At 44.8% G+C, this 25,804-nt stretch overlaps 1 protein-coding gene across 1 annotated transcript in view; it reads left to right on the plus strand.

Moving 5' to 3' along the window:
• LOC147312160 (kinesin heavy chain-like) overlaps positions 1-25,804 on the plus strand; it is a 52,326-nt gene that overhangs the window by 14,579 nt on the left and 11,943 nt on the right. The window contains exons 7-23 of the mRNA XM_086267321.1: positions 6,325-6,412; positions 6,507-6,631; positions 6,719-6,823; positions 6,967-7,115; positions 7,218-7,366; positions 9,314-9,483; positions 13,139-13,207; positions 13,286-13,492; positions 14,332-14,478; positions 14,560-14,748; positions 14,866-14,983; positions 15,097-15,173; positions 15,276-15,385; positions 15,588-15,689; positions 16,009-16,069; positions 21,397-21,468; positions 21,805-21,909. Coding sequence (XP_086123447.1) covers positions 6,325-6,412; positions 6,507-6,631; positions 6,719-6,823; positions 6,967-7,115; positions 7,218-7,366; positions 9,314-9,483; positions 13,139-13,207; positions 13,286-13,492; positions 14,332-14,478; positions 14,560-14,748; positions 14,866-14,983; positions 15,097-15,173; positions 15,276-15,385; positions 15,588-15,689; positions 16,009-16,069; positions 21,397-21,468; positions 21,805-21,909 — 2,043 coding nt within the window. The remainder of the gene's footprint in view (positions 1-6,324; positions 6,413-6,506; positions 6,632-6,718; positions 6,824-6,966; positions 7,116-7,217; positions 7,367-9,313; positions 9,484-13,138; positions 13,208-13,285; positions 13,493-14,331; positions 14,479-14,559; positions 14,749-14,865; positions 14,984-15,096; positions 15,174-15,275; positions 15,386-15,587; positions 15,690-16,008; positions 16,070-21,396; positions 21,469-21,804; positions 21,910-25,804) is intronic.

A 25,804-nucleotide genomic window follows, 5' to 3' on the forward strand; every position in this document is an offset into this window, starting at 1 on the left:
ATGTGACGTATGACCCTGAAGGTAAGCGAGTCATGGACTAAAGTAAAACAGTATGTTGGATGTGCCATGCAATGCTCAATTACATGGGTGGGAACTAGTGTGTTAGCGCAGTTAGCTCGTTAACGTGTTGGCCGTCTAGCCCCATGCACGGGGCGATCGGCGGTAGCTCGTTAACGGAGATTTGCCGTGTTGTGGCGTTAAGGTCATTTCAACGAGATTAACCTGAAAGCACTAGTGGGAACACAACGAATATGACTGCACATTTACGCCGACATCATCCTAGTGCAAAGACAAGTGGAAGCAGAAAAAAACAAGCAAGCATGCTACTAACTTTAGCCGAGTCATTTAGACAGCTGTTTAATATGCTGCTGAGAATATAGCCCAGAAGAAGCGGATAGTATAGCTTTTATTTTGGAAAGAGACATTTCTCTGTAATAAACTCTCTTTTCCAAAGATGAGTGATTCCTCAATCAGATACAGGGCTCGCAATATCGCTAGCCCAATGTCCCGGGGCTAGCGATTTTTTCAGTCGGGCTACCAAAATCTATCTCTGCCCTGCCCGTCGGGCTTTTGTAGGAAGGAAAAATATATGTCAATGCTTTTGCATTCTTTGTAGCTGGGTAATTATGTCATTGGCATCGGTGAGCCACTGTCAATATGTGACATATTGAAATCGCGTTTGAATTTGCGCTTGTTTTTTTGCTTTCACTTTGCAATCGTGCGAACTGTGTATAGAGAGCGACAGCACTGATCTGTGAGTGATGATAATTTGTGCACCAATTCCTCTGACATCGTCTTATTAATTGTTAGCTTACTATGCAAACATGACAAGTGAAATCTCCCGCAGCAAGCTTAAACATGTGAGAGGTTGATCGCGCAGAGAATCGCTGAGCTTATATGAGTGCGTGTGTAAAAGCAGCAGGATTTATATTTGACTACAATGACCTGGATGACTGAGAACCTTCACAGACAGATATATATTTTAGTTCTGCTGAGCCAAATAAGATAGGTCAGGGTGAAGAAGTGACAGCCAAAGAAAAGCTTACCACAAAACGGAGAAGTTATGACAAATCAGCCTATAAGGCAAAAAGAAAGTGCAGCTTTATGGTTTCATGGACAAAAGAATTTCTGTGGCTGCAATATGACAAGCTAAATAACCAGGGCTGCACATAAGTGGTCCGCAGATCCGTATTCGCTGTCAAAATAAAAAACACGCACAAGGGTTAGGGTTAAATTTAAAAACTGTACTTTTGAGTTAAAATATATATTTATAATTTTAATAAATGACAAATTAAAAAGGCATGAACATTTTTTTGTATCGAAAAAATATCGAACCGTGACACCAAAGTATCGAACCGAACCGTGAATTTTGTGTATCGTTGCAGTCGGGCTGCAGCGAAGTGAGGTCGGCTGCCGTGCTGGATGCTCTGCCCTAACTTCTCCACTTTTTGCAGTTTTTCGTCACTTTTTGCTATATCTGCGATAATCTTGCATGGGCATCATGCAAAACACACAAATCCGCTACAGTAGAGACACTTTGGTTTCTATTGGTCTGCAATACACGAACATTTCACCATGTTTAACTCCGGACCCAACCTGGCCAAAGGAGATCCTGAGAGAGAACAAAGGACGCGACCCTAAGCGACGGCCTCGAGGTAAAAGAGCCGGCATCAGGAACAGGCTACGGGCTCGCGCACACCGCGCACCCATGCCCAGTATCCTGCTAGCCAATGTTCAATCCATCGAGAACAAGCTTGATGACCTCAGAGCCAGAATCAAGTTCCAGAGAGACATTCGGGACTGCAACCTCCTCTGCTTCACCGAGACTTGGCTGAACCCAGCGATACCAGACCACGCCGTGCAGCCGACGGGGTTCTTTTCGGTTTACCGCATGGACAGGACAATGGAGTCGGGGAAGAAAAGAGGTGGTGGAGTATGTTTGATGGTGAACAACAGATGGTGCGACAGCACAAACATCTCCCCACTCACACGCTCTTGCTCGCCCAATCTGGAGCTTTTGATCGTTAAGTGTCGCCCTTTCTATCTCCCTCGGGAATTCACTGCAGTCATTGCCTGCACTGTTTACATTCCGCCTCACGCGGACTCGGACACTGCCTTATGTGAGCTACATGAGGCTCTCACACATCAACAAACACTTCACCAAGATGCCGCACTCATTGTTATGGGAGATTTTAACAGAGTGAATCTCAAACGGACATTTCACAACCTTCACCAGCACATCAACTGCCCCACCCGGGGCACAAGGACATTAGACCACTGCTACACCCCGTTCAAGAACTGTTACAAGGCTCAGCCCCTGCCGGCATTTGGAAAATCGGACCATTCCGCCATCTTCCTCATGCCTGCTTACAAACAAAGGCTAAAGCAGCAACCACCAATCAGGAGGGAGGTCGCTCGCTGGACGGACCAATCGGTGGTCGCGCTGCAGGACGCACTGGATGACGCAGACTGGGACATGTTTCGGCGCAGCTCTGATGACATCAACATGTTTACGGAAGCGGTTGTGGGATTTATCGGGAAACTAGCGGACGACACAGCAGAAAGAACTATCATCCGAACGTTTCCCAACCAGAAGCCGTGGGTGGATAAAAACATCCGCGACGCTCTGAGATCACGCACCGCTGCCTACAATGAAGGGCTTGTCTCCGGTAATATGGACCTATACAAGGCTGCGTCCTACAACGTGCGCAGCGCGGTCCGAAAGGCAAAGCGGAGCTACGGGGAAAAACTAGAGTCACAGCTACGACAGTGCGACTCTAGGAGCCTGTGGAAAGGACTGCGGAGTATAACGGACTATAAACGACCAGCTTCTTCAATGATGAATGCAGATGCTTCACTGGCTGATGAGCTGAACACGTTTTATGCTCGCTTCGACGCCGCAGCAATTAAAACAACAAACGGCTGCGCGCGCTCGGAGTGCACCAGTGAAGAAAATGCATTCGTCATCACAGAGCATGCCGTGAGGAACACCTTCAGGAGGGTGAACACCAGGAAGGCAGCAGGACCAGATGCAATCCCTGGCCGGGTCCTTAGAGCCTGCGCTGACCAGCTAGCACCGGTGTTCACGGAGATCTTCAACCTCTCCCTGGCCCAAGCTGTGGTTCCCACGTGCTTCAAACAGTCCATTATTGTCCCTGTTCCAAAGAAACAACAGCCCGCTTGCCACAATGACTACCGTCCAGTAGCACTGACTTCAATTGTGATGAAGTGTTTTGAAAGACTGATGACACTTCTTCACTTCCTGCCACCATCGACTCACTTCAGTTTGCTTACCGGACTAATCGTTCCACAGACGATGCCATATCTCACCTGCTCCACACATCCCTGAGTCACCTGGACACTGGCAGAGGGAATTATGTTAGGCTGCTGTTCGTGGACTACAGTTCAGCATTCAACACAATAATTCCCTCTAAGCTTTTCACCAAGTTGACGGATCTAGGACTCAGCTCATCACTGTGTCAGTGGATCCTCAACTTCCTCACAGACAGACCCCAATCAGTGAGGGTGGGAAAACAAGTCTCCCCCTCCATCTCACTCAGCACTGGAGTGCATCAGGGCTGTGTTTTAAGCCCCCTGCTGTACTCACTGTACACTTATGACTGTGTAGCCACATCCGACACCACCTCCATTGTCAAGTTTGCTGACGACACTGCTGTTGTGGGCCTGATCTCCGACAACATCGAGACGGCCTACCTGGAGGAGATTAGGAACCTGGAGACCTGGTGCCAGGAGAATAACCTCCTCCTAAACATCAGCAAGACTAAGGAGCTGATCGTGGACTTCACTACAAAGCAAGCGAGGAATTACAAACCCCTCATCATCAGTGGCACGCCAGTGGAGAGAGTGGACAGTTTCCGATACCTGGGTGTCCACATCACTCAGGACCTGTCATGGTCCTGCCACATCAACACCCTGGTTAAGAAAGCCCGTCAGCGTCTCTTCTTCCTCAGAAGACTTAGAGACTTCCATCTGCCACTGAAGGTGCTCAAGAACTTCTACTCCTGCACCATCGAGAGCGTCCTGACGGCAAACATCTGCACCTGGTTTGGGAACAGCACCAAGCAGGACAGACGAGATCTGCAAAGGGTGGTGCGCTCGGCAGAACGCATCATTCAATCAGAGCTCCCTGACCTGCTGTCCATCTACACCAAGCGGTGCAAGTCCAAAGCTAGGAAGATTATGATGGACCTCTCCCATCCCAACAATGGACTCTTCTCACTGTTGAGGTCTGGGAAGCGCTTCCGCTCCCTTAAGGCCAAAACAGAGAGAATGAGGAGGAGCTTCTTCCCCCAGGCTATTCGGGGCCTGAACCAGGTGTAGGACTGGACTCTCCCAAACACGTCACTATAAGACTGGACTCTCACACACGTCACCACACGCACCACCACACATTTCCTATAATCCTATAATTCCTATAATTTATAATCCTTATCTTTATAATCTCTTCTGCTATTTGCACATTCTTTACTGTAAATTCCTAAGTTAATTTGTAAATTTCTGTAGTAAACTGTAAATTGTAAATATTGTAAAACTTTTCTTCTGTCATTTAATGTGCATTGTACAGCTACAAGCATTTCACCCCCAATGTCATACTGTGTATGGTTATGTGTGTGTGACAAATAAAATTTGAATTTGAAAAAATTTGAATTTGAAACTGCACAAATTGACAGAAACACTGAAGCAGCTCCACATTTTATTCTTATTGGACATGTATGTCCTATTTGTCAGGTGACAGGAGAACCATCACAAAGCTCAGAGAGTAATAGTGACACAAGATCACAGGTGAAACTGGATGATGACCTGGTGGTTCATGACTGTATTTGAAGCACATGTGTGACTGCATGTATGTGGAGTGTCTCACTGTTATTTATCAGGTGACAGAGGCAGCTCTGCCATGTTGTAGCTTGGACAGAGGTGAAGAGGCGAGGTCACTGGTGACTGACTGATGATTTTCTGCTATAGATTAACTAGTATTTATTATCATGACAATTGTTAGGCTGCTGATGTAAATTGACTCATTAGTGTATATTTGACAAAGAATCTGAATTGACATGTCTCACTTTTTATATGGAATATGGCTGAAGTAAACTAAAGTCTAAAATACTTAGTCATTTGTTTAATAGTAATTTAACATTATATAATTCACATATAAAACTATGAATTGTAATTTTTAAAAAGCATGTAGAATAGCATATGTAGGCAAGTATATTTCTCCTTTCTTTTAATCAAAGCAAAGACAAAAAGGAAAAAAATAAGAAACAGGGTTCGGTGGTTGAATCATCCGTCCCCACCAATTCCAAAACCAAATCTACGCCCTTGGTCCTCCCCCTTCCAGGAGACGTGATTTATGTCTTGGTTTTGCACCAAGACAGTTCAAGGGGGGATTATTGCTTGAGGATTTATTATAATGCACAGAGTCTACTTTCTTGGTCATGTTATCTGTGCTCCTTAGCTGTGTACTAGTTTGCTCATCGCCATTGTTTTGAATCAAAGGCAAGGTTGTTTCATTTCCACACAGTCCATTTACCTCCACGTTTACTTCTAAGCGATGAATTTTTGTCTCCAGTACTGCAATCTTCTGCAGGAGGCTGTGGTAGTCATTTGTGGAGAGGGGAGGCATTTGTTGCTAGTTAGCCTAGCGGTTAGCACCTTTCCAGGCTATTGAGGCTGTTAGGTGCCCAGACGCTGTAATCAGGCTTCAGCTGTGTGTAGGCCACAAACATACAGAGCGCTGAAGATAAGGTAACTATAAAAATTTTGCTGTTTCTGTTAAGAACACTTTAGTCCTAATGATCTATAAATGACCAAAAGCTATTGCAGGTAAGCTCATGCGGGAAAAAAAGGGAAAAAAAACAGCATAAAAATCAATAAAAGAAGCAAAGCATTTAAAGAGCAAAGAGAGGAAGCATCCACACTCACAAAAAGGGGAGGTACAACCTTTGTGAGGAGCAGGTCATGTTTTCTGGATCTGGTTGTCACAGAAAACTCTGTTTTATTCTGGTGATTTTGAAAATGTTTAATTGTCATTATGCTTGATTCTGATCTGCTGATGAGTCACCGCTGGAAACGCAACACAACCGACCACATTCATTCAAGTTTCCACGTCTCCTTTATGGAGCTGTGGAACAGTAAGCTTTAATATTAAATTGATATATTATATTCGTTCAGTTTATGGAGAATTTTGTTTGTCTGCTGAGTCTCACAGGTGTGCTGTGGGTGCACGCCGCCTCCAAACAGCCATATTTACCGCATGTCTGCAGCGTCCTGCTGCTGATACTCTACTGATGTGTGTTTCATTGTCAGGGCTGCACGGAGCGCTTTGTTTCCAGTCCCGAGGAGGTGATGGACGTTATCGATGAAGGAAAAGCAAACAGACACGTCGCTGTGACCAGTAAGTCTTCACCTGTACGTGTGATACTTCCGCCCCGACCATCGTGTGTTTGTTCTCGGATCAGTTTACTGAATGGGGTTTCTTCTTCATGCAGACATGAACGAGCACAGCTCTCGCAGTCACAGCATTTTTCTGATCAACATCAAACAGGAGAACGTGGAGACGGAGATGAAGCTATCAGGGAAACTTTACCTGGTGGACCTGGCAGGCAGCGAGAAGGTCACACTACTCCATCACACTCAGTGAGCACCTGTTCTCTGTAAATTTCTGCTTGCTGACACCTGGATTGTGCTTTCTGCCATCCAGGTGAGTAAAACAGGAGCAGAGGGTGCCGTTTTGGATGAGGCTAAAAACATCAACAAGTCTCTGTCTGCTCTGGGGAACGTCATCGCTGCCCTGAGTGAAGGAACGGTGAGTCTTCATGTCTCCGATCTTCAGGTCTCTGACATGTATGCCTGAAATATTCTGGATTTAACTTGATTTGTTTGACAGAAACGTCACAGCTCACCTGATTTTCAGGTGAAGTGATTGTCACGTGTCTCGTGTGTCTCTAGAAAACCCACGTTCCATACAGAGACAGTAAGATGACCCGGATCCTTCAGGACTCTCTGGGTGGAAACTGTCGAACTACCATCATCATCTGCTGCTCGCCGTCTGTTTACAACGAGGCTGAAACAAAGTCCACGCTCATGTTTGGACAGAGGTACGGCAAGTCACCTGATCAGAGGAAAAAGCAGAGTACTGTGGTTGAAGTACGTCCTCCACAGATCTGAGTGTTTCTTCATTCCGCGTCCTGTTGTTTCAGAGCTAAAACCATAAAGAACACAGTGTCTGTGAACCTGGAGCTGACCGCCGAGGAGTGGAAGAAGAAGTATGAGAAGGAGAAAGAGAAGAACAGGAGTCTGAACATCATGATCCAGAAACTGGAGAATGAGCTGAAACGCTGGAGGAAAGGTGAAAAAAGATGTTACTTCAGGTTTTCACCTGGAGACGGCATTTATACTTCAATCTGCCTGCACACTCCAGACAGCTCAAAACCCACGATTGATATTGCTCTCTCTCACCGCTGGCACTCCCACAACTTTTTACTCAGAGCTACCGAATACCCATGTTGTCAAATAATCTGATTGGTTGATGTGGTGCATTTTTCACCAACAGCAAAGGGGGCATCATGTTTGTTTGTTTTTCAGTTTTCTTCCTGCACTAAATGTGACTATCCAGGAAACAGCTGTAAATGATGTATGTGCTTTAAAGTCCACAGTTTCCACAAAGGTGGAGTGAGACTGCATCTTGCTGCTACGTCATCTTAAATCTGTCACGTGTTTTGGAAGGCAGGTCATTTGGTGGTGGCACGAACGCATTCTGCACTTTAATTTTTTTCACATTTGGTTCTGGTACCAAAAGAGTTCGGTTAGAGAAAGATCATGATTTTTGCTGGACTCAACCCTCTGACATCAAACTACTCCTATCAGCAAGTCTCCCCACGTGACAGCCTCTGGTCATATATTCTGGCAGCTTTTCCTAAATGAGCTTTAATGATAAAAAAAACACTCATCCTTTAACATTTACCAGCTTTGTTCCAAAAGAAAGTTTAAAAGCTTTTTCTTCCTCCTGGAAGGTAAACGTCTGCCTCCATCTTTGTGTTACTTTAGTCTGTAAAGGTTTCACTTCAGGACTCTGAAGTAGGACAGAGCAATGTGGCCAAAAATATTTATCATGATATACATTTGAAAATTTGTGATAACGATATAACTGACGCGAGAAAAAATACTTTACAACTCCACAACTTTATTAGTGCAAACAATTATGCAAATTCCTCGCTGACAGTCTAACCAAAAGGCATTTCCAGTGGAAACTGGCCGACATAACCTCAGCATAACCATTTATAATATCCACAAAACTTAAAAAGAGGTTATACACACACAATACGGTAACATTATGTTGAAGCACAGTACATATTACACCTGTGGCTCCTGACTACGATGCCATAATGCTCCGACAATCCATCAAGCGGTGCGGCTTTGTAGCTTAGCAAAGTCATATTAAAACATTTTTGACAGATTTCTGAGCGCCGTGCACATAAAATCGGTTCGAGGTCAGTAAGCACAACCAGAATTCATACATAAGGCGCACTGTAGATTTTTTGAGAAAATTAAAGGATTTTAAGTGTGACTTATTTTCCGAAAAACACGGTAATAACGACGGCCCGCTAGCATGCTCTAACAAAAACTGTGCTTTGTTGTGTGTCTGACGGACAAAAGCTAAACCAGTTCCACACCACTGAAGTTGCAGCATTTTTACAAACCAGTTGTGGTTCATCTGATCAACGATCCGCTTTCGCCCTTCTCATTCTCTGCCATGCTTTTTCTGCCATGTGCTCATGAAAACAAAGGCACTGCGCATGCATGTATCACCATATTCTATTGCGATATTTCATTTTCTTATCATTGCCTAACATTATACCGGTATTACCATGAACGGCATGATATGGCCCAGCCCTATTTTGAAGGTTTCCGTTTCAAGGTTTCCGTGTCACGCTTTGATCAGTTCTCTTTAAACTCGTTTTAGAGAAGGCAGTGACAGTACCAGGGAGCGTTTTACATGCAGCTATTCACCTGTCCACTAGAGGCTGCTATACTGTACACGTGGTATTAGTTTGTTTAGGAAAGCTGTCACTGTGAACCGTTTATGATGGAGAGTCTCTTAATATTTTGTCAGAGTGGAGCTGTTTGTGTCTGAGCCTTCATTTTGCGTCTGATTGAATTCCTGTTTAGTTTCTGTTGGCAGCTCACTGATAAGACTCTCAGCTGCAGCTCCGTCTCTTGTGATGTGAGCATGTGGCCAATGTTTTATTCATGGATCCTGATTTGATTCTATTATCAGTCATTTTGACTCCTCCAGGTGAGTCTGTACCTGTGGAGGAACAGCTGGGCAACAGAAACAAGAAGTGCAGCAGCGAGACAGCAGCAGCGATTGACAGCTTGGCTCCGCCCCCTGTCGCCCTGTCTGTGGAGGAGAAGTCGCAGTACGAGACTCTCATCACTGACCTGTACCAGCAGCTGGACGACAAAGTGAGTCGCACCTGTACCCTGTGTGAGGCCAAACTATTTAAAAGCTCAAAGACAGCAGTGCTTTTCTTTTAAAGCAGGGGTCCCCAATCCCAGTCCACGAGGGCCGGTGTCCCTACAGGTTTTAGATCTCACCCTGGGTCAACACACCTGAATCACATGATCATTACCAGGCCTCTGGAGAAGTTCAAGACATGTTGAGAAGGTAATTTATCCATTTAAATCAGCTGTGATGGATCAAGGACACATCTAAAACCTGCAGGGACACCGGCCCTCGTGGACTGGGATTGGGGACCCCTGTTTTAAAGGATTGTGGAGGTCTCATGACGGCAGCTTTGACTGCGGAACAAAAGATTTTTAAAAGGGATCACTACAGGTTTTCCCTTAGTCAGCAGTTGTCCCTCTCCTAGATCAGCTGGAGCTTTCTTTAGGCGCCTTCCCAGCTTTGACAAATGTCCAGCTGTGATAACCACATTTGCTCAGGGCCTTCTTGATGTAATGAACATCATATCAAAGAAACTGACCTCACAACCCAGTGTTAGTCAGTGGTGCTAGTTTCAGTCATTGTGCTAATGTCCTATTTATAAGGTTGGAAACCTGCAGTCAGCTGAGACTGAAGAGGCCCACCTGGGTAATGATGCAACGTTTCTCCCACTGAGAACATCCGGATGAGCACAATCAACCTTTGGAATCTTTAGTGAAGGTTACAAATGATCTTCTTGTGGCCTCTGACAGTGGACTCATCTCTGTGCTTGTCCTGCTAGACCTCAGTGCAGCGTTCGATACTGTCGACCATAATATCCTATTAGAGCGATTAGAACATGCTGTAGGTATTACAGGTACTGCACTGCAGTGGTTTGTATCATATCTATCTAATAGACTCCAGTTAGTTGATGTAAATGGAGAGTCCTCTTCACACACTGAGGTTAATTATGGAGTTCCACAGGGTTCAGTGCTAGGACCAGTTCTGTTTACATTATACATGCTTCCCTTAGGCAATGAGCATCTGCATTTTAAAATTGGCTTCACCGCTGCTACAAAAAAGTAAGAAACACTTAGTAACAATAAATAATTACTGTAAAAGTAGAACAGTCAAAGTCTGATTCTGCCTTTCTAACCTGGATTTCATTCATTATTTTCTCCAGGTAGTTCTAAACACTCTGGATTCTCTGATTAGTTCAGCTGCCATTCCTCTGCTGCTCTGCACCGCTTCGGTCATAGACTCCCGCTCTGACCCACCCTGTCACCATCACCTACATATTTATTGATCAGTCACAAATAGCTAGCTCTTAGTCATGTTAAAGCAGCTTTTACATCAAAATGTATGTCAATAATTGTGTTGCTAGGCAACACCTCTGTAGTGGATAATTTATGCCGGGTCAAAACATCCTCTCCACTTCTAGGTTATAGTGGTCATAATTATTTGTCTTTGGATCCCACACACCCAAAATTCAGTATTTGATGAGTAAGTCCATTTTAGAAAAATCGGGAAATATGAGATGATAGGGTTTTATTTTAACAAGGTAACAGTAAAATAATAATAATAATAATAATAATAAACTTTATGTATAAAGCACACTTAAAAACCAAGGGTATGCCAAGGTGCTTAACAAGTAAAATAGAGTATATGAGGAGGATAATAGAAATAGGACCAAAGCAAGTACTAAATATGCAAGCAGAAAACTGTCACTAATACATAGGAAAGCAACAGGTACAGAGCAAACAAGAATTTAAATGAGCATACAAGTGCGTGATATAAAATCATAAAAGAAATATTAACTAGAGGGAAAGGCAAGATTGAATAAGTGGGTTTTTAGTCGTGATTTGAACAGTGCAATGGAATCAGATGCGCGGAGGTCGAGAGGAAGGGTGTTCCACAGTACCGGGGCAGCCAGAGCAAACGCACGGTCACCCCGAGACTTCAGTCGAGATCTGGGTTGGGTCAGAAGTAGTTGAGTGGCAGATCTGAGTGTTCTAGCAGGAGTATGTGGTTTGAGAAGTTCACTAAGATAACTTGGCGCTAATTTATTAATAGTTTTGAAAGTAAGAAGTAATATTTTAAATTGAATACGGTACTTTATGGGCAGCCAATGCAGGCTAGCTAGGACAGGGGTAATATGGCAAAATTTCCTGGTACCTGTTAAAAGGCGGGCTGCTGCATTTTTGGACTGTTTGCAGTCTAAGAAGAAGAGAAGAGGGAAGACCATAGTACAAGGAGTTACAATAATCCAACCTGGAGGTCACAAAAGCGTGAATAAGCTTCTCCAGGTCCTCATGCGGAATATAATGCCTAGCCTTAGAGATAAGGCGCAGTTGGTGGAAGCTAGATCTCACTACAGCAGACACTTGCTTATCGAGTTTGAGCGAGCTATCCAGCAGTACACCCAAGTTACTGACATAGTCACAAGAAAAACTAGCAAAGGAACCCAGGGCAGCACAGAGTTGGGCACGAGGGATTTTACTGTTGAACACCACAATCTCAGTCTTCTTATCATTTAAAACGAGGGAATTACTCAGGAACCATTCTTTGACCTCCCGCATGCATTCTTGAAAGTAGTGCAGGGACACAGCAAGGTCGTCAGTAAGTTCAAAATAAATCTGTATGTCATCGGCATAACAGTGGAAGGCGATATTGTATTTTTCAAAGATTGCACCTAAAGGGAGCAAATACAATGAGAAGAGAATAGGGCCTAAAACTGATCCTTGAGGCACACCACAACAGACCGGAGCGGAGGAAGAGGCGAAGGTGCCTAAGTGAACTGATAAGGATCTATCAGCGAGGTATGATTTAAACCAGTCGAGGGCAGTGCCTCTAATACCCACAGTGTGCTCAAGTCTTAGTAATAAAATGTTATGGTCTACCATATCAAAGGCCGAAGAGAGGTCCAGTAAAACTAGGACCATAGAGCGTCCAGTATCAGTGATTACAAGAATATCATTAAGAACTCTAACCAATGCTGTTTCAGTGCTATGCAATGGCTTAAAGGCAGATTGAAATTTCTCAGCAATATTGTTCGTGTCCAAGTACGCCTGGAGCTGGGAGAGAACTAGTCTCTCCAGGATTTTGGACAAGAACGAAAGCTTAGAGATCGGTCTATAGTTTGAAAGGTCATAACAGTCAGAATTTCTTTTTTTAAGAATCGGGTGGACTACAGCATGCTTAAAGGACAAAGGAACACAGCCTGAGAGCAAGGAAAAGTTCATAAGAAATAGGATACTAGGTCCGATTACATCAAAACAGTCCTTAGCTAAACAAGATGGAAGAATGTCAAGCACAGTATTGGTGTTATTCATTTGAGCAACTAGCCGCTTAAGAGTCAAAAGTGACACAGGCTCAAACTGGTGGAAAGTTGAAATGCACTCAGGAATGGGGAGAGGATATAAAGCAGGGGGGAGGGAGGACTTAAGAGATGAGACCTTTTTTAAAAAGTGATGCCAAGGGATCAATGGACAGTCCACGCCAAAATTCCAGCATGTGCAGTAACCCCGGAAAGCATGCAGTGTCTTCTGGATAGTGTGTGAAATTATCTGTTGTCACAAGTTGCATGAATGGGCCAGATCTTGTCTGGTTTTGTACAGTCAGTCTTCTTAACGCCTGCTGTGGTAACTAGCTGGAAGACATGTTTAAATCATTAAACTCTGTCTGATTGATGTTTAGGATGATGAGATCAACCAGCAGAGTCAGATGTCTGAGAAACTCAAACAGCAGCTGATCGACCAGGATGAGGTGAGTCTCACCTGAGTGTTACATTCCATACTATCCACTGATCGATGGATCACAGGTTAATCAATAGCTCTCCACCAGCTGCTGGCATCTATCCGCCAGGACTATGAGCGGCTGCAGGAGGAGCTGTCCCGCCTGCAGAGGGAAAGCGATTCAGCTAAAGAGGAGGTGAAAGAGGTGTTGCAGGCGCTGGAGGAGCTGGCTGTCAACTATGACCACAAGAGTCAGGAGGTGGAGAATAAGAACCGCTGCAATGAACAGCTGAACGACGAGCTTGCTCACAAAACTGTGAGTCCACAGTCAGAGGGATGGATGGATGTTTGAATGGATGCATGGATGGATTTTTGGATGGATGGATTTTTGGATGGATGGGGGTGGATGGATGTTTGGATGCATGGATGGATTTTTGGATGGATGGATTTTTGGATGGATGGATTTTTGGATAGATGGATGAATTGATGTTTTGATGGATGGATGGATTTTTGGATGTTTGAATGAATGGATGGATTTTTGGATGTTTGGATGGATGGATGGATTTTTGGATGGATGGATTTTTGGATGGATGGGGGTGGATGGATGTTTGGATGCATGGATGGATTTTTGGAAGGATGCATGGATGGATTTTTGGAAGGATGCATGGATGGATGCATGGATGGATTTTTGGATGGATGGATGGATGGATGGATGGATGGATTTTTGGATGCATGGATGGATTTTTGGAAGGATGCATGGATGGATTTTTGGAAGGATGCATGGATGGATTTTTGGATGGATGGATGGATTTTTGGATGGATGGATGAATTGATGTTTGGATGGATGGATGGATTTTTGGATTTTTGAATGAATGGATGGATTTTTGGATGGATGGATTTTTGGATGTTTGGATGGATGGATTTTTGGATGGATGGATTTTTGAATGTTTGGATGGATGGATGGATTTTTGGATGGATGGATTTTTGGATGGATGGGGGTGGATGGATGTTTGGATGCATGGATGGATTTTTGGAAGGATGCATGGATGGATTTTTGGATGCATGGATGGATTTTTGGAAGGATGGATGGATTGATGTTTGGATTGGATGGATGTTTGGATGGATGGATGTGTAATGAACCTGCTGTGTTTCCAGGTCAGTCTGGAGGCTGTTCAGAGGGAGCTGTCCTCCCTGCAGGAGCTCAGCTCTCATCATAAGAGGAGGTCAGCGGAGATCGTCACTTTGCTGCTCAGAGACCTCAGTGAGATCGGCAGTGTTCTCGGAACCACCGAGCTCAAAGCTGTGAGCCTCAAACTAGTTCTTCTTCTCATCTACTTCTACTTTTCATGTGTCTGAAAACAAACTCTGATTCTGTCTCTTCAGATGACTGAAGTGAGTGGAGTGATGGAGGAAGAGTTCACCTCTGCCCGACTCTACATCAGTAAGATGAAGTCTGAAGTCAAATCTCTGGTGAACCGCAGCAAACAGTTGGAGGTCAACCTGACAGAAAACACCTGCAAGATGAAGGCGAATGAGAAGGAGCTGAGCACGTGCCAGCTGCTCGTGTCGCAGGTGAGACAAATACAAACTGAGACACACACACACACACACACACACACACACAGCCTGTCTGAACAGGTGTGATGATAAATTCACCTGTGCTGTTTGTTTGTGTGTCTGCTTGTGCAGCTCCGGGCAAAGCTGGGGTCTCTCACCGATGACCTCCAGAAGGTGGAGCAGAAGAAGAGGCAGCTGGAGGAGAGTCAGGATGCTCTGATGGAGGAGGTCGCCAAGCTCCGCGCTCAAGGTAATACTGCCATGGTTACAGGAAACAGTAAACTCTGATTGGCTAATTTTTAAAAATCCATCACAGGTGAACAGGTAGAAACAATAAGAGACTCTGTGTTTGTGTGTGAGCAGGTCAAATGCACGAGCTGACAGTGATGGACAAAGAGAAAGAACACATGAGCCAGCTGAAGGATGTTGTGGAGATGAAGGTAAACATGGCGTGACGTCACTGTGAGCAAAGTAACAATCAACAGTCTGTCAAAGCTAAATCAGTGATAGAGGTGATGGAAGTGTCACTGTGTGTTCTATAGAGAACGCTGGAGGAACAGATGGAGAACCACCGGGAGGTTCATCACAAACAGCTGAGTCGACTCCGAGATGAGATCGATCAGAAACACAGAGACGTCGACCGACTCAAAGAGTGAGTTATTGATTATTATTGATTGATTATTGATATTACTAATTACTGAGTGATTGAGCTGCTCTCAGACTCTTCTCAGCTGTTCTGGGTTCAGTCACATCGTTCATTTTAAAGAGATTTGTTATTGGTCAGATTTTTGCTTCAAGCATGTGTTTTGTCAGAGTGTCGAGCCGGCTGTTTCCAGCTTCTTTGTTTCTTTCAGCGTGAATCAGGCTCTGCAGCTGGAAAACAGGAAGCTTCAGTCTGACTTGGACAAACTGAGAGCAGAGGATCAGAACAAAGACCAGAAGCTTCAAAAGCTCATGTACGTTTGTCCCTCTGTTCTTGCAGTCGCCTCAAACATCGTGATTGAGGTTTTAGCGCCATCAGACATGGTTGTGTCCACATTCAGTTCACGATATAATCTGTGACGTCTAAGTGTGTCAGACAGAAATCATATATTTATTTATCATGTTATTTTTCTCATTTAAACTCCTGCGCCGCTCAGATGACATCATTGCATCATGTTGCCTCCTTCTGCTTCCACCTACCGTTTCTCTGACCAATCAGTGAACTCACATTAACAGGCAGTGGGTGTAAACGGAGTTCAGGTGGGTCATGCTAAACTCTGCTTGTGTCTTCAGGTTTGTGAACGAGAAGAGAGAACAAGCCAAAGAAGACCTGAAGGGTTTGGAGGAGACAGTGGTATGAGATTGTATTTTCACTGGCATAGATGCTCAGGGTCCAGAAGTGCTTCTGTGCAGCACCACAGTGGGTGTTACATCAATCTATGACTGAAGTGCAGATTTTCAATTCAACTAAAATTTTATATGAACTGTTGAAATGCGTGCTCAATCATCCAGATAAGGAAATCCATAAAAGTTGATTCTGTTTATCTTCTCTTTATGTATTATTGTAGGTCTACATTACAAGATAAAGCGCCTTGAGGCGACTGTTGTTGTGATTTGGCGCTGTATAAAGGATTACTCCTGAAAGTCTGCAAATAAGCTCTTCAGTTAAGGGCCTCCAATTCAATTTTTCAATTTCATTTCGTCATCAGGACGCTACAACACAGAGCAAACACCATCCCCACAGACACAGCGGCCAGGGAGGCAGAAGAACATCAAGAAGGCCCTGAGTAAATGTGGTTATCCCAGCTGGACTTTTGTCAAAGCTGGGAAGGCGCCAAAAGAAAGCTCCAGCTGATCCAAGAGAGAAGGACAACCGCTGCCTAACAGAAAACCTGTAGTGATCATGTACGTGTCAGGAGTATCAGTACAGTTGAGGTGCATTTTTCCTAAACACCGGTTCTCTGGGGCTTTCAAGCCCCAAAACATGTTGCGCCAGAAATTGGTCCACCCCAAGGATCGGGTCCCCCGACACAAACAGAGTAACAGAGTGTACGCTGTTAAGTGCAGGGGGATTGCCAGGATTTATAAATCGGAGAAACCAAAAAACCTCTGGTGAAGCGGATGGCACAACATAGAAGAGCCACCTCGTCAGGCCAGGACTCTGCAGTCTTCTTGATGCATGCAATCAATAACTTAACTGCTTAAATAACTTTAGGCCTGTGGCCCTCAAACCAATTGTGAGTAAATGCTTTGAGCAGCTGTTTTTGTAGCACATCAAGGACATTCTCCCAATAAACCCAGATACCCTTCAATTTGCATACAGAACCAGTCTATCCATCTCCACCACCCACCACCTTATGCTGTCACACCTGGAGAGGAAAACACCACAGTCACTGACTTCAACCACTTTTAACACAATCATCCCACACCAGCTGGTGGAGACACTGATGCTTCCAGGTGTGGACACTGCAACCTGCAACTGGGTTCTCAGCTTCCTGACAAAATTCAATTCAGCTTTATTTATACAGCCCCAAATCACAACAACAGTCGCCTCAAGGCGCTTTATATTGTAAGGTAGACCCCACAATAATACATACAGAGAAAACCCCAACAATCATATGACCCCCTATGAGCAAACACTTTGGTGACAGTGGGAAGGAAAAACTTTTAACAGGAAGAAACCTCCGACAGAACCAGGCTGAGGGAGGGGCGGGGCCATCTGCTGCGACTGGTTGGGGTGAGAGAAGGAAAACAGGATAAAGACATGCTGTGGAAGAGAGACAGAGATTAATAACAGATATGATTCAGTGCAGAGAGGTCTGTTAACACATAGGTTGTGTCCAAATTCACGGGCTGCATCCTCCTGAGGATGCATTTGTAGTCCGATTACGTCACAGCGACGTGACGAAGGCTGTCCACCCTGTGTAGAGCTTTCCTCTCTGCCTCAGTGCAGTTTCTGTGCCACACGTTGATGCCAGAGCACAGAACATTCTCCACCGCACATCTGTAAAAGGAGATGAGGACTGAGCTCTCAAGTCTTGCACATCTCAGCCGCCTCAGGAAGTAGAGCCTCTGGTGAGCCTTCCTGATCAGGCTGGAAGTGTTTTTCCAAATGAGGTTGCTATCTAGGTACATACCCAGGTACTTGTAGCTGGGTACTACTTCGACTGCAGATCCTCCGACGTGCAGGGGTGTGTGTGTGTGTGTGTGTGTGTGTGTGTGTCTTCCCCTCCTCAAGTCCACAGTCATCTCCTTCATCTTCTTCTCATTTAAGCAGAGATTGTTTTTCCTGCACCAGTCCTCTAAGTGTTCCACCTCCTTCCTGTAGCCGGTCTCATCATTGTTGGTGATGCAACCAACCACAGCTGCAAACCTTACAATATGACAGCCTGGATGGTTGGGTGAGCAGTGTGAACAGGAGGGGACTTAGCACACTCGTGTTAGGATCCTCAAAGCGGGCGCAGAACTGGTCGAGAGCCTCAGGCAGAGAAGGATCCCTGGGGCATTGTGTATCCCTAGTTTTGTAGTCAGTGATGCACTTACCCCTCCACATACTGCGTGGATCCTGGGAAGAAAAATAACAGTCTATCTCCTGTGTGTATGTGGCTTTGGCTCTCGTGACGCCTGCAGTCATTTCTCTTCTAGCCCTCCTGAGTTCCTGTGCGTCACCAGACCTGAAGGCGGCTTTCAGCAGGGCATGGACTTCTTCTTTGTTTTCTTTCCCGCCTGTCCCGTTTGGCTCTTTTGCCATCAGAATTATTGTCTAAAGGCAAAGAAAGATGCCCAACGGATTTACTTTACCAGATTGACCATCCCAGCCTTGCCGTGTTGGTCTATTTGATTTACCTTTGCTTTTATTGTTTATTTTATTTTATTTTCACTTGCTACACTTGGGACAGACTTGACTGGGGAAAAGAAAAGGGAGAAAGAAAGAGGGGAAAAAAAACAGCGGGGAAGATGAACGGTGATAAAGGGCAAAAAACAAAAACCAACAAAAAAAACAGACAAAAAATACAATCACCTGGATCACCTGTTGAGAAAGAAAAAAGAGAAAACAAGCAAAAAAAGAGAGCAACATAATAAACAACATCATGATGATCTATGTGAATATAACAGTAAATATTAAACATTATTGTGCAGCATGTAAGATCGACAGCGCACAGTGTGCTTTGAGGTAGGAGCCAAAAAGGGTGTAGTTTGTGGGTGTGATCACCCGTGTGTACACCTGTGAGCATGGACGCGCTTGTATTTAACAGGTTCCTTCATGTAATGATCTGCTAGACGGTGTGGGGGGCCACAGCCCCGTCCTCCAGGGCATAAAGCAGGTATGGAGGAGATCCAGGCTCCAGACATCCAGAGGCCCCCAGAACACAAGAGACCAAGGAAGACCAACAGAGGGGCAGCCGCGCCACTGTCCCAGAAAGAGCTGAGGAGAGTCCCAGATGAGGGGTCACTCAGCAGCCACGGAGCAGAAGCCAGAGGGGGTTGCAGTGACGTGCCCGTGAGCTCCGCCGGCAGCCAGCTGCGCCAAAGTGACCGAGCCCCAGCCGAGAGGCCGAGGGCACCCCACCCCCGAAGGGGCCCGAGCGAGCCCCAGGCCCCGACAAGCAGCCACCAAGGAGTGAGCCGGTGTGTACCTGGACGCCCATCCCCGGACACAAAGAACCACCAACGCACCGATGTCTGAGGGCGTCTGCCACTGGCAGGGGGAGTGGTGGGGGGAGATAGGCCTCCATACCTTGGAGGGCCTGAGATGTCCCCAGAGAGGTGGCGTCTGATACCCAACCTGACATATAGACACAGACATACAGGCACACAGATACAAACATCCATCCCCACCCTCATGCTCTCATATGCACTTACTCCACACTCAACCAACGTGGAGACAGACATAAAGAGACGCTGTACACACGATCACACTCCCCAAGCGTACTCTAAGCCCCGGGTCTAGGTACCCTTGCCCCTGGAGGGGGAAACTGCACCCAGACCCAGGTGGTGTTACCCTTTTCCCTGGGGTGGAGAGAAGCAGACCGCCCCGACTCCGCAGCAGCAGGGAGGTCCCACACTCCAGACCCCAGTTGGACAGCCAACTCCTCCTCCTAGCCCCCCCCCCCCCCCCCCCCCCCCCCGCTCCTACAGGCAACAGAGAATGGGGGGGCAGATTGAGAGGTGGGCAACGACGCCAGGGGTGAGGTTGTACACCCTGCTGGTCTTCTGGATGCCGTGCAGCGTGCCCGCCCCCAAGGTCCTATATGTATGTGTTATGAGAGTGTGAGTAATGTGAATGTCTAAGTTGTGAGATAAAATTAAAGCACAGGCGGCCAGAAGGGGACGGGGGGGGGGGGATGCCTCCCCTGACCCCTGGTGACACACCTTTACCCAAAGGCCTTGCATGTGTGGGTGATTGTGGTGGAGCGGGAAGAGGGAGGCAGCCGGAGATGGGGAGGGAAGGAAGGGAGGGGCAAGTGGCCCCACCCTGTGCAGAGTCACCGTCACTGGGGCACACAGTGATGGTTTTTAGTGTGGTTTGGAGCGTCGTAGTGGGGGATGGTAGGCAGAGACCAGCATAATACAGATGTGGTCTGAGAGGCTGAGGTGGGGCGGGGTACTGCTCTGTATGCATCTCGCATGTTGGTATAAACATGGTCCAGCGTGTTATTTCCCCGTGTCGGTATGGTGACATGCTGATAAAACCTTGGTAAGATGTCTGTCAGGTTTAAGTGGTTAAAATCCCCAGCCACTACCTAAAAACCTTCCAGGTGCCTATTCTGAAGCGAGCTGATGTGATGGTGTAGCTCCTTCAGTGCGTTGTTAGCATTAGCATGCGGTGCTATGTAGGTTGCTATGACAAAAAACTCCAAAAACTGAGAAGGTGAATAGAATGGGAGACTTTTCACAGTCATGAGTTCTACATCCTGAATTGAATTGACTGAAGCCTAATCTTGAAAGTAAGATAGTGTCTGTCTCCTGAATCCAAACTGGAAGCTGGTTCCACAGAAGAGGGGCCTGAAAACTGAAGGCTCTGCCTCCCATTCTACTTTTAAATACTCTAGGAACAACAAGTAGGCCTGCAGTGTGAGAGTGAAGTGCTCTAATAGGGTGATATGGTACTACAAGGTCATTAAGATAAGATGGGGCCTGATTATTTAAGACCTTGTATGTGAGGAGCAGGATATTGAATTCAAAATGGCAGCCACAGATGAAAAACCATCTCAGTCAGCACACCTCAGGGGTGTGTCCTGAGCTCGCTGCTGTTTAGACTGTTTACACATGACTGTACAGTCAGATCCAGCACCAACCACATTGTGGTTTCCAGATGACATGTCAGTGCTCGGTCCCATCAGTTACGGCGTTTAGTCCGTTTACAGAAAGGACATGAAGCAGCTTGAAGTCAGGTGTAGATCCAAAAGTCACAATCAATGTGGACAAAATGAAAGAGAGTGATTTCAGGAGGCCCGGCAAAGATCACCACACAGACCTCACCACAAATGGTGCTGCTGTGGACAGGGTGAGTAGTGTTTAGTTCCTGGGTATACTTTTGTTAAACGTCTGAAAGTCTACTCTTCAGTCACATGCTGGATTCTTGGTTTCCTCTGTGATGATGTACAGAAGCAAAATGATAAAGTCCAAAATGTCTTACTGCTGATGTGAGACCAGCTGAGTCTCTGTTTCCTCCAACAGGCCAAAGAGCTGCAGATGCTCAACGACCTTCGCAAACTCTTCATCGACGACATCGGAGCTCGAATCAAGAATGTAAGAATAAAAAGTAGCTTTACTTTGAGATTCAGAGCAGCAGAGCTTTGATTCGTCACACAATTGCTGATGTCACTTCCTGCTTTGAATGGTGTCGCTGCTCCAGGTTTACAATAAGCTCATTTATCATTTTCCAGCTTATTTACATTCAAATTTAATAAAGTTTAAAGAGTACCATTGCGACATTGCATTTCCACTGATGTTAACCTAACTGATCTGCCTCAGTCCATTTTGTGAGGAGTTTTAGGGATCAGTGTGTGTGTGTGTGTGTGTGTGTGTGTGTGTGTGTGTGTGTCCGTCCAGTGATAAAGTCTCATGTGTTATTGTCATGATCAGAGTTCAGAGAATGACAGCGATGAGGCTGGTGGCAGTTTGGCTCAGAGACAGAGGATCGTCTTCTTAGAAAATAACTTGGAGCAGCTCAGCAGGGTCCACAAGCAGGTGAGTGATCTCACCTAGTCTCTAAGCCCTACCCACAGGGTCACCCTCAACTGGTGTCTCCCCCATTGGAAGTTTGTGTTTCAGTTTTTAAAACCAGGATCTTTAGTGTGGGTCTGTCATTGACAGGTCACTCTGTGATTGGATGTTTGCTGATGTTGTGTTTGTTGGCAATTATTTCTTGAAATATGACAGAGTACAGATCCTGCAGTGAAGCTTGTGTCTCCAGCTGTGATCCTCTGTGTGACCATGTGAATGAGAAGCAGTCTCTCAGGTATAATAGTGCATAAAAGCCTAAGAATTTAGACGTGTAGACAGTGTAGAAGCTTCCAGGTGAAGGGACACTAAGTCCTATGATAAGGTGGAGACTTAGGCAGTGATGGGAATAACGGCATGTGATTACAAGTAACGCCGTTAATTTTTTCAGTAACGACTAATCTAACTAATTACTATTTCTATCGTAACGCAGTTACCGTTACTAACAAGAAAATGCGGTGGCGTTACTATTTTTCAACAAACAGACGGTTGAAGCTGTGTTCAGTTGACCACATCTTATATCAGTTGCATGGAAATAGCTGTAAGTAATGTGGGCGCTACAGCTTTCAGCAGCTCCGCACGTTCCCGCTGACAGCAATCACTTTCTGCCTGATGATCACTTTTTCTCACAACACCTGCAGCTTAGGGTGCAAAACAATCGCACGAGTGCTGCTGTTTGACTGAGGAAGAATAAAGTAGTCGTGGTAAGCCAATCACATGACCACTTAAAGACAAAGCAACAAGGTGACATATACCCAGAGGTGGGTCGAGTGTCCAAAAATTGTACTTAAGTAAGAGTAGCATTACTTTAAAATATTATTACTCAAGTAAAAGTGAAAAGTAGTCTTCAAAAATGTTACTCAAGTAAGAGTAAAAAAGTACTTGGTGAAAAAACTACTCAAGTAGCGAGTAACTGTTTGAAATGTCTGATTTATTTTATAAATAAATGCTATCAGACAAACAAAAATAAATATACAAATTTTAGTATTTTCAACAGGAATATATGTAAAAACATCAACAAAATTTTTTCCAGATTTCAGTTTTTCACAACATAAAGCTTTTTTTCACCAATACCTACAGTAAATAATATAAACATATAAACAGTGCAAACAATTTCCAGTGACAAGATATGCTGTAAACTTTATATTAATTTTTGGAGATGTTTTTTACTAACTCTTGTTGAAAAACAAAATCCTGTCATTCATATCCCGCACAAACAGTTTGCAATGAATTCCAGATTAAGTTTAAAATAAGAATGCGTGCAAGGCTAAGCAGTGCTAGCCAATAGATCCTCCTGTTTGGCTGTTACTCTGGGAAAAGACGAAAGACGGTGATGGAAGCGTGACTGGAGCTGCGATGTAGCCTATATAATATTTATATTGTACGAACGTGATAATTATGTATTTTGTAATAACGTGATATTATATTGTTCAAACGTGAAAGGTATATTGTTAGAACAATATACTTTTCTATTTTTCTTTTGGCTGGGTGGCAGCTCTACGCTTCCGTATCCAAGGCTTTTCAATGTGACCTCACAAAATTGTGACGACTACAACAACCATGAAAAGAGTTGGATGGACATTGCTGCTCAATCACAGTTGCCTGGTCAATGTTTTTCATTAGTAATTTAGCAAAGTTGACAGTGGTGTGTGTGTGTGTGTGTGTGTGTGTGTGTGTGTGTGTGTGTGTCTGTAAGACGGAGAGAGGGAGAGCAAGAGACAGATTTTGTATGATAAGCTTCATGTTATGGACGCACAGTTTGAGCACTCAGGTCGCATCAGAGCATCAGGCCGTGTGAGACCCTACATCGTGACCTATGAACTTCTAACCCCTGCAATTCAATTGTACAGTTTGAGCAGGAGCTGAATAATGCGACGGGAAAAAATCGCACAGTGTTTGCCCAGCTTAATGCAGACTGTTTAAACTAAACAAGCTGCTGCTTCACATAATAAACCCTGTCAGCTGCAGTATTGCCTTCTGTTTTAACAGTTAAAGCAGTAGAGACGAGCTGTTTGCATGTGCGTGGAACTCTAGCGTCATTAAACAGGCTAGCTGTTAGCTTATAGCTCACGCTAGCTGACCAGTGAGCAGTTAAAAAGACAGCTGAAGCTGCACAAAACACCCACAAACTTGTCTCTCTACAACGTAGCGCCGAAAATATGACTCGCAGCTTGAGCTCGACACAGCTGCTGTAACATAAGACTGACATCCAGCTAACCACAGCTAAAAAGATATTTAGAGAAAACTTACCGTTTCCTCAGGTTACACGAGCTGAGTTTTTTTCACGCTGAAAAGTTAGTTTGTTTTGGCTCTCACTGAAGACACCGACGCTGAAGACATAGCTGTTCTTTTGTGCTGCTTTTAAGAGAAACATTCTTTGTATATGAGGAAAATGCTGTTCATCCTCTTCAGCTGTAGCGTAGACGACTGGCTCTGCCATGTTTTCATGTTTCTTCTTTCTGTGTGTCCGCTACTTTGAAATGCTTGGGCCGCTCTGCCCGCCACAGTTTCAAACTGGTCATGACTGGTCATGTCAACTCCTCAGCAAGGAAAATCGCTATTGGCTGTCCTAAAAGTCGCTAGAGGTCGCTAAATGACGTCATCACCTAATTTGCATAATTGGTCATGCTAATATAATTGTAACCTACGCTGTTGGAGAGAGAAATAACATCATGGAAGAGACACAAAGTGAGCAAAAAACGTCCTAAATGCATTTAGAATTTATTTAGAACTACAAATTAAATTTCTTTTAGCAATTTTTTTTAATGTCACAATTCCAACCCTGTTCCTTTATCCGGGCTTCGACCGGCAAAAGTGACCCGAAATAGGCGCTCTGGTGGAGTTACTTTATGTGTGTGTGTGTATGTGTGTTTATAAGTAGTTTTAAACCTTGTGATCCACAAAACAGCATAACAGTAAAAGAAGAACTGCGTTACAGTCAGTGAGGAAGCAGCGGCTTCGCTCATGCGCGATTCATTTGCAGTTTGGACGCATAGGTGTGAACATCTCCTGCAGCTGGGGGAGGACTATCCTCCGCCCGTGAGCGCTTTAGCACGGGTGAGGTGCCCACGGCAGCACCCGCTGCTTGTTGAGAGTAAGAGCAACACGCCCTTTCACGTCAAAAAGTTGTCATAAATAAGTCTCCAATAACACCAGAAAAAGTTGCCAGATTTGTCGCTAGTCGCTTTTTAGAAAAAAAGTCGCTAAGGGGCTCTGAAAACCCGCTAAATATAGCGACATAGTCGCTAAGTTGGCAACACTGACTGAATGGCCACATCTGATTGATAAAAAAGTTACCGGAAACTCCACTGGCGGCATGTTATCTAATGTGTTAAACTAATTATTTTTTTAAAAAGTAACGAGTCGAATTTTGCAAATGTAGCGGAGTAAAAGTACCGTTTCTTCTTCACAAATGTACTCAAGTAAAAGTAAAACGTATCGTGCAAGAAAGGTACTTTAAAAGTAAATTTTTTTTCAAAAACTTAAGTAAATGTAACTGAGTAAATAGGGTTAGGGTTAACCCTAACCCTAACCCTACCCACCTCTGTATATACCAGTTTTTAAATTGTGTTGATAGGCCACATAAAACCAGACTCATGATAAACAATATATACGCGTGTTTTTTCCTCAATAGTTTCTTCACATTCACTGTCTAAGGACAGCGCAGCAAGCACTCTCTGCTTATGAGCAAACCCCCCCCCCAAAAAAAACCCAAAACAGGGGAAGTTTTAGGAGTGGCGGCAAGAGAGAGAGAGAGAGAGCGAGTTTTGAGATGTGAGAGATTTGTGACGTTTAGCGTGTTTGGAGTGTGTAGTTAGTGTGTTGTCTTGTGTAGTTAGTGTGTTGTGGATAGTTTTGTGTT

Source organism: Aulonocara sp. 'chitande type north' Nkhata Bay, linkage group LG16 (genome assembly GCF_057382095.1).
Source record: "Aulonocara sp. 'chitande type north' Nkhata Bay isolate Kocher_YH1m ecotype deep benthic linkage group LG16, A_spYH_male_GT1.1, whole genome shotgun sequence".
Taxonomy (NCBI): domain Eukaryota; kingdom Metazoa; phylum Chordata; class Actinopteri; order Cichliformes; family Cichlidae; genus Aulonocara; species Aulonocara sp. 'chitande type north' Nkhata Bay.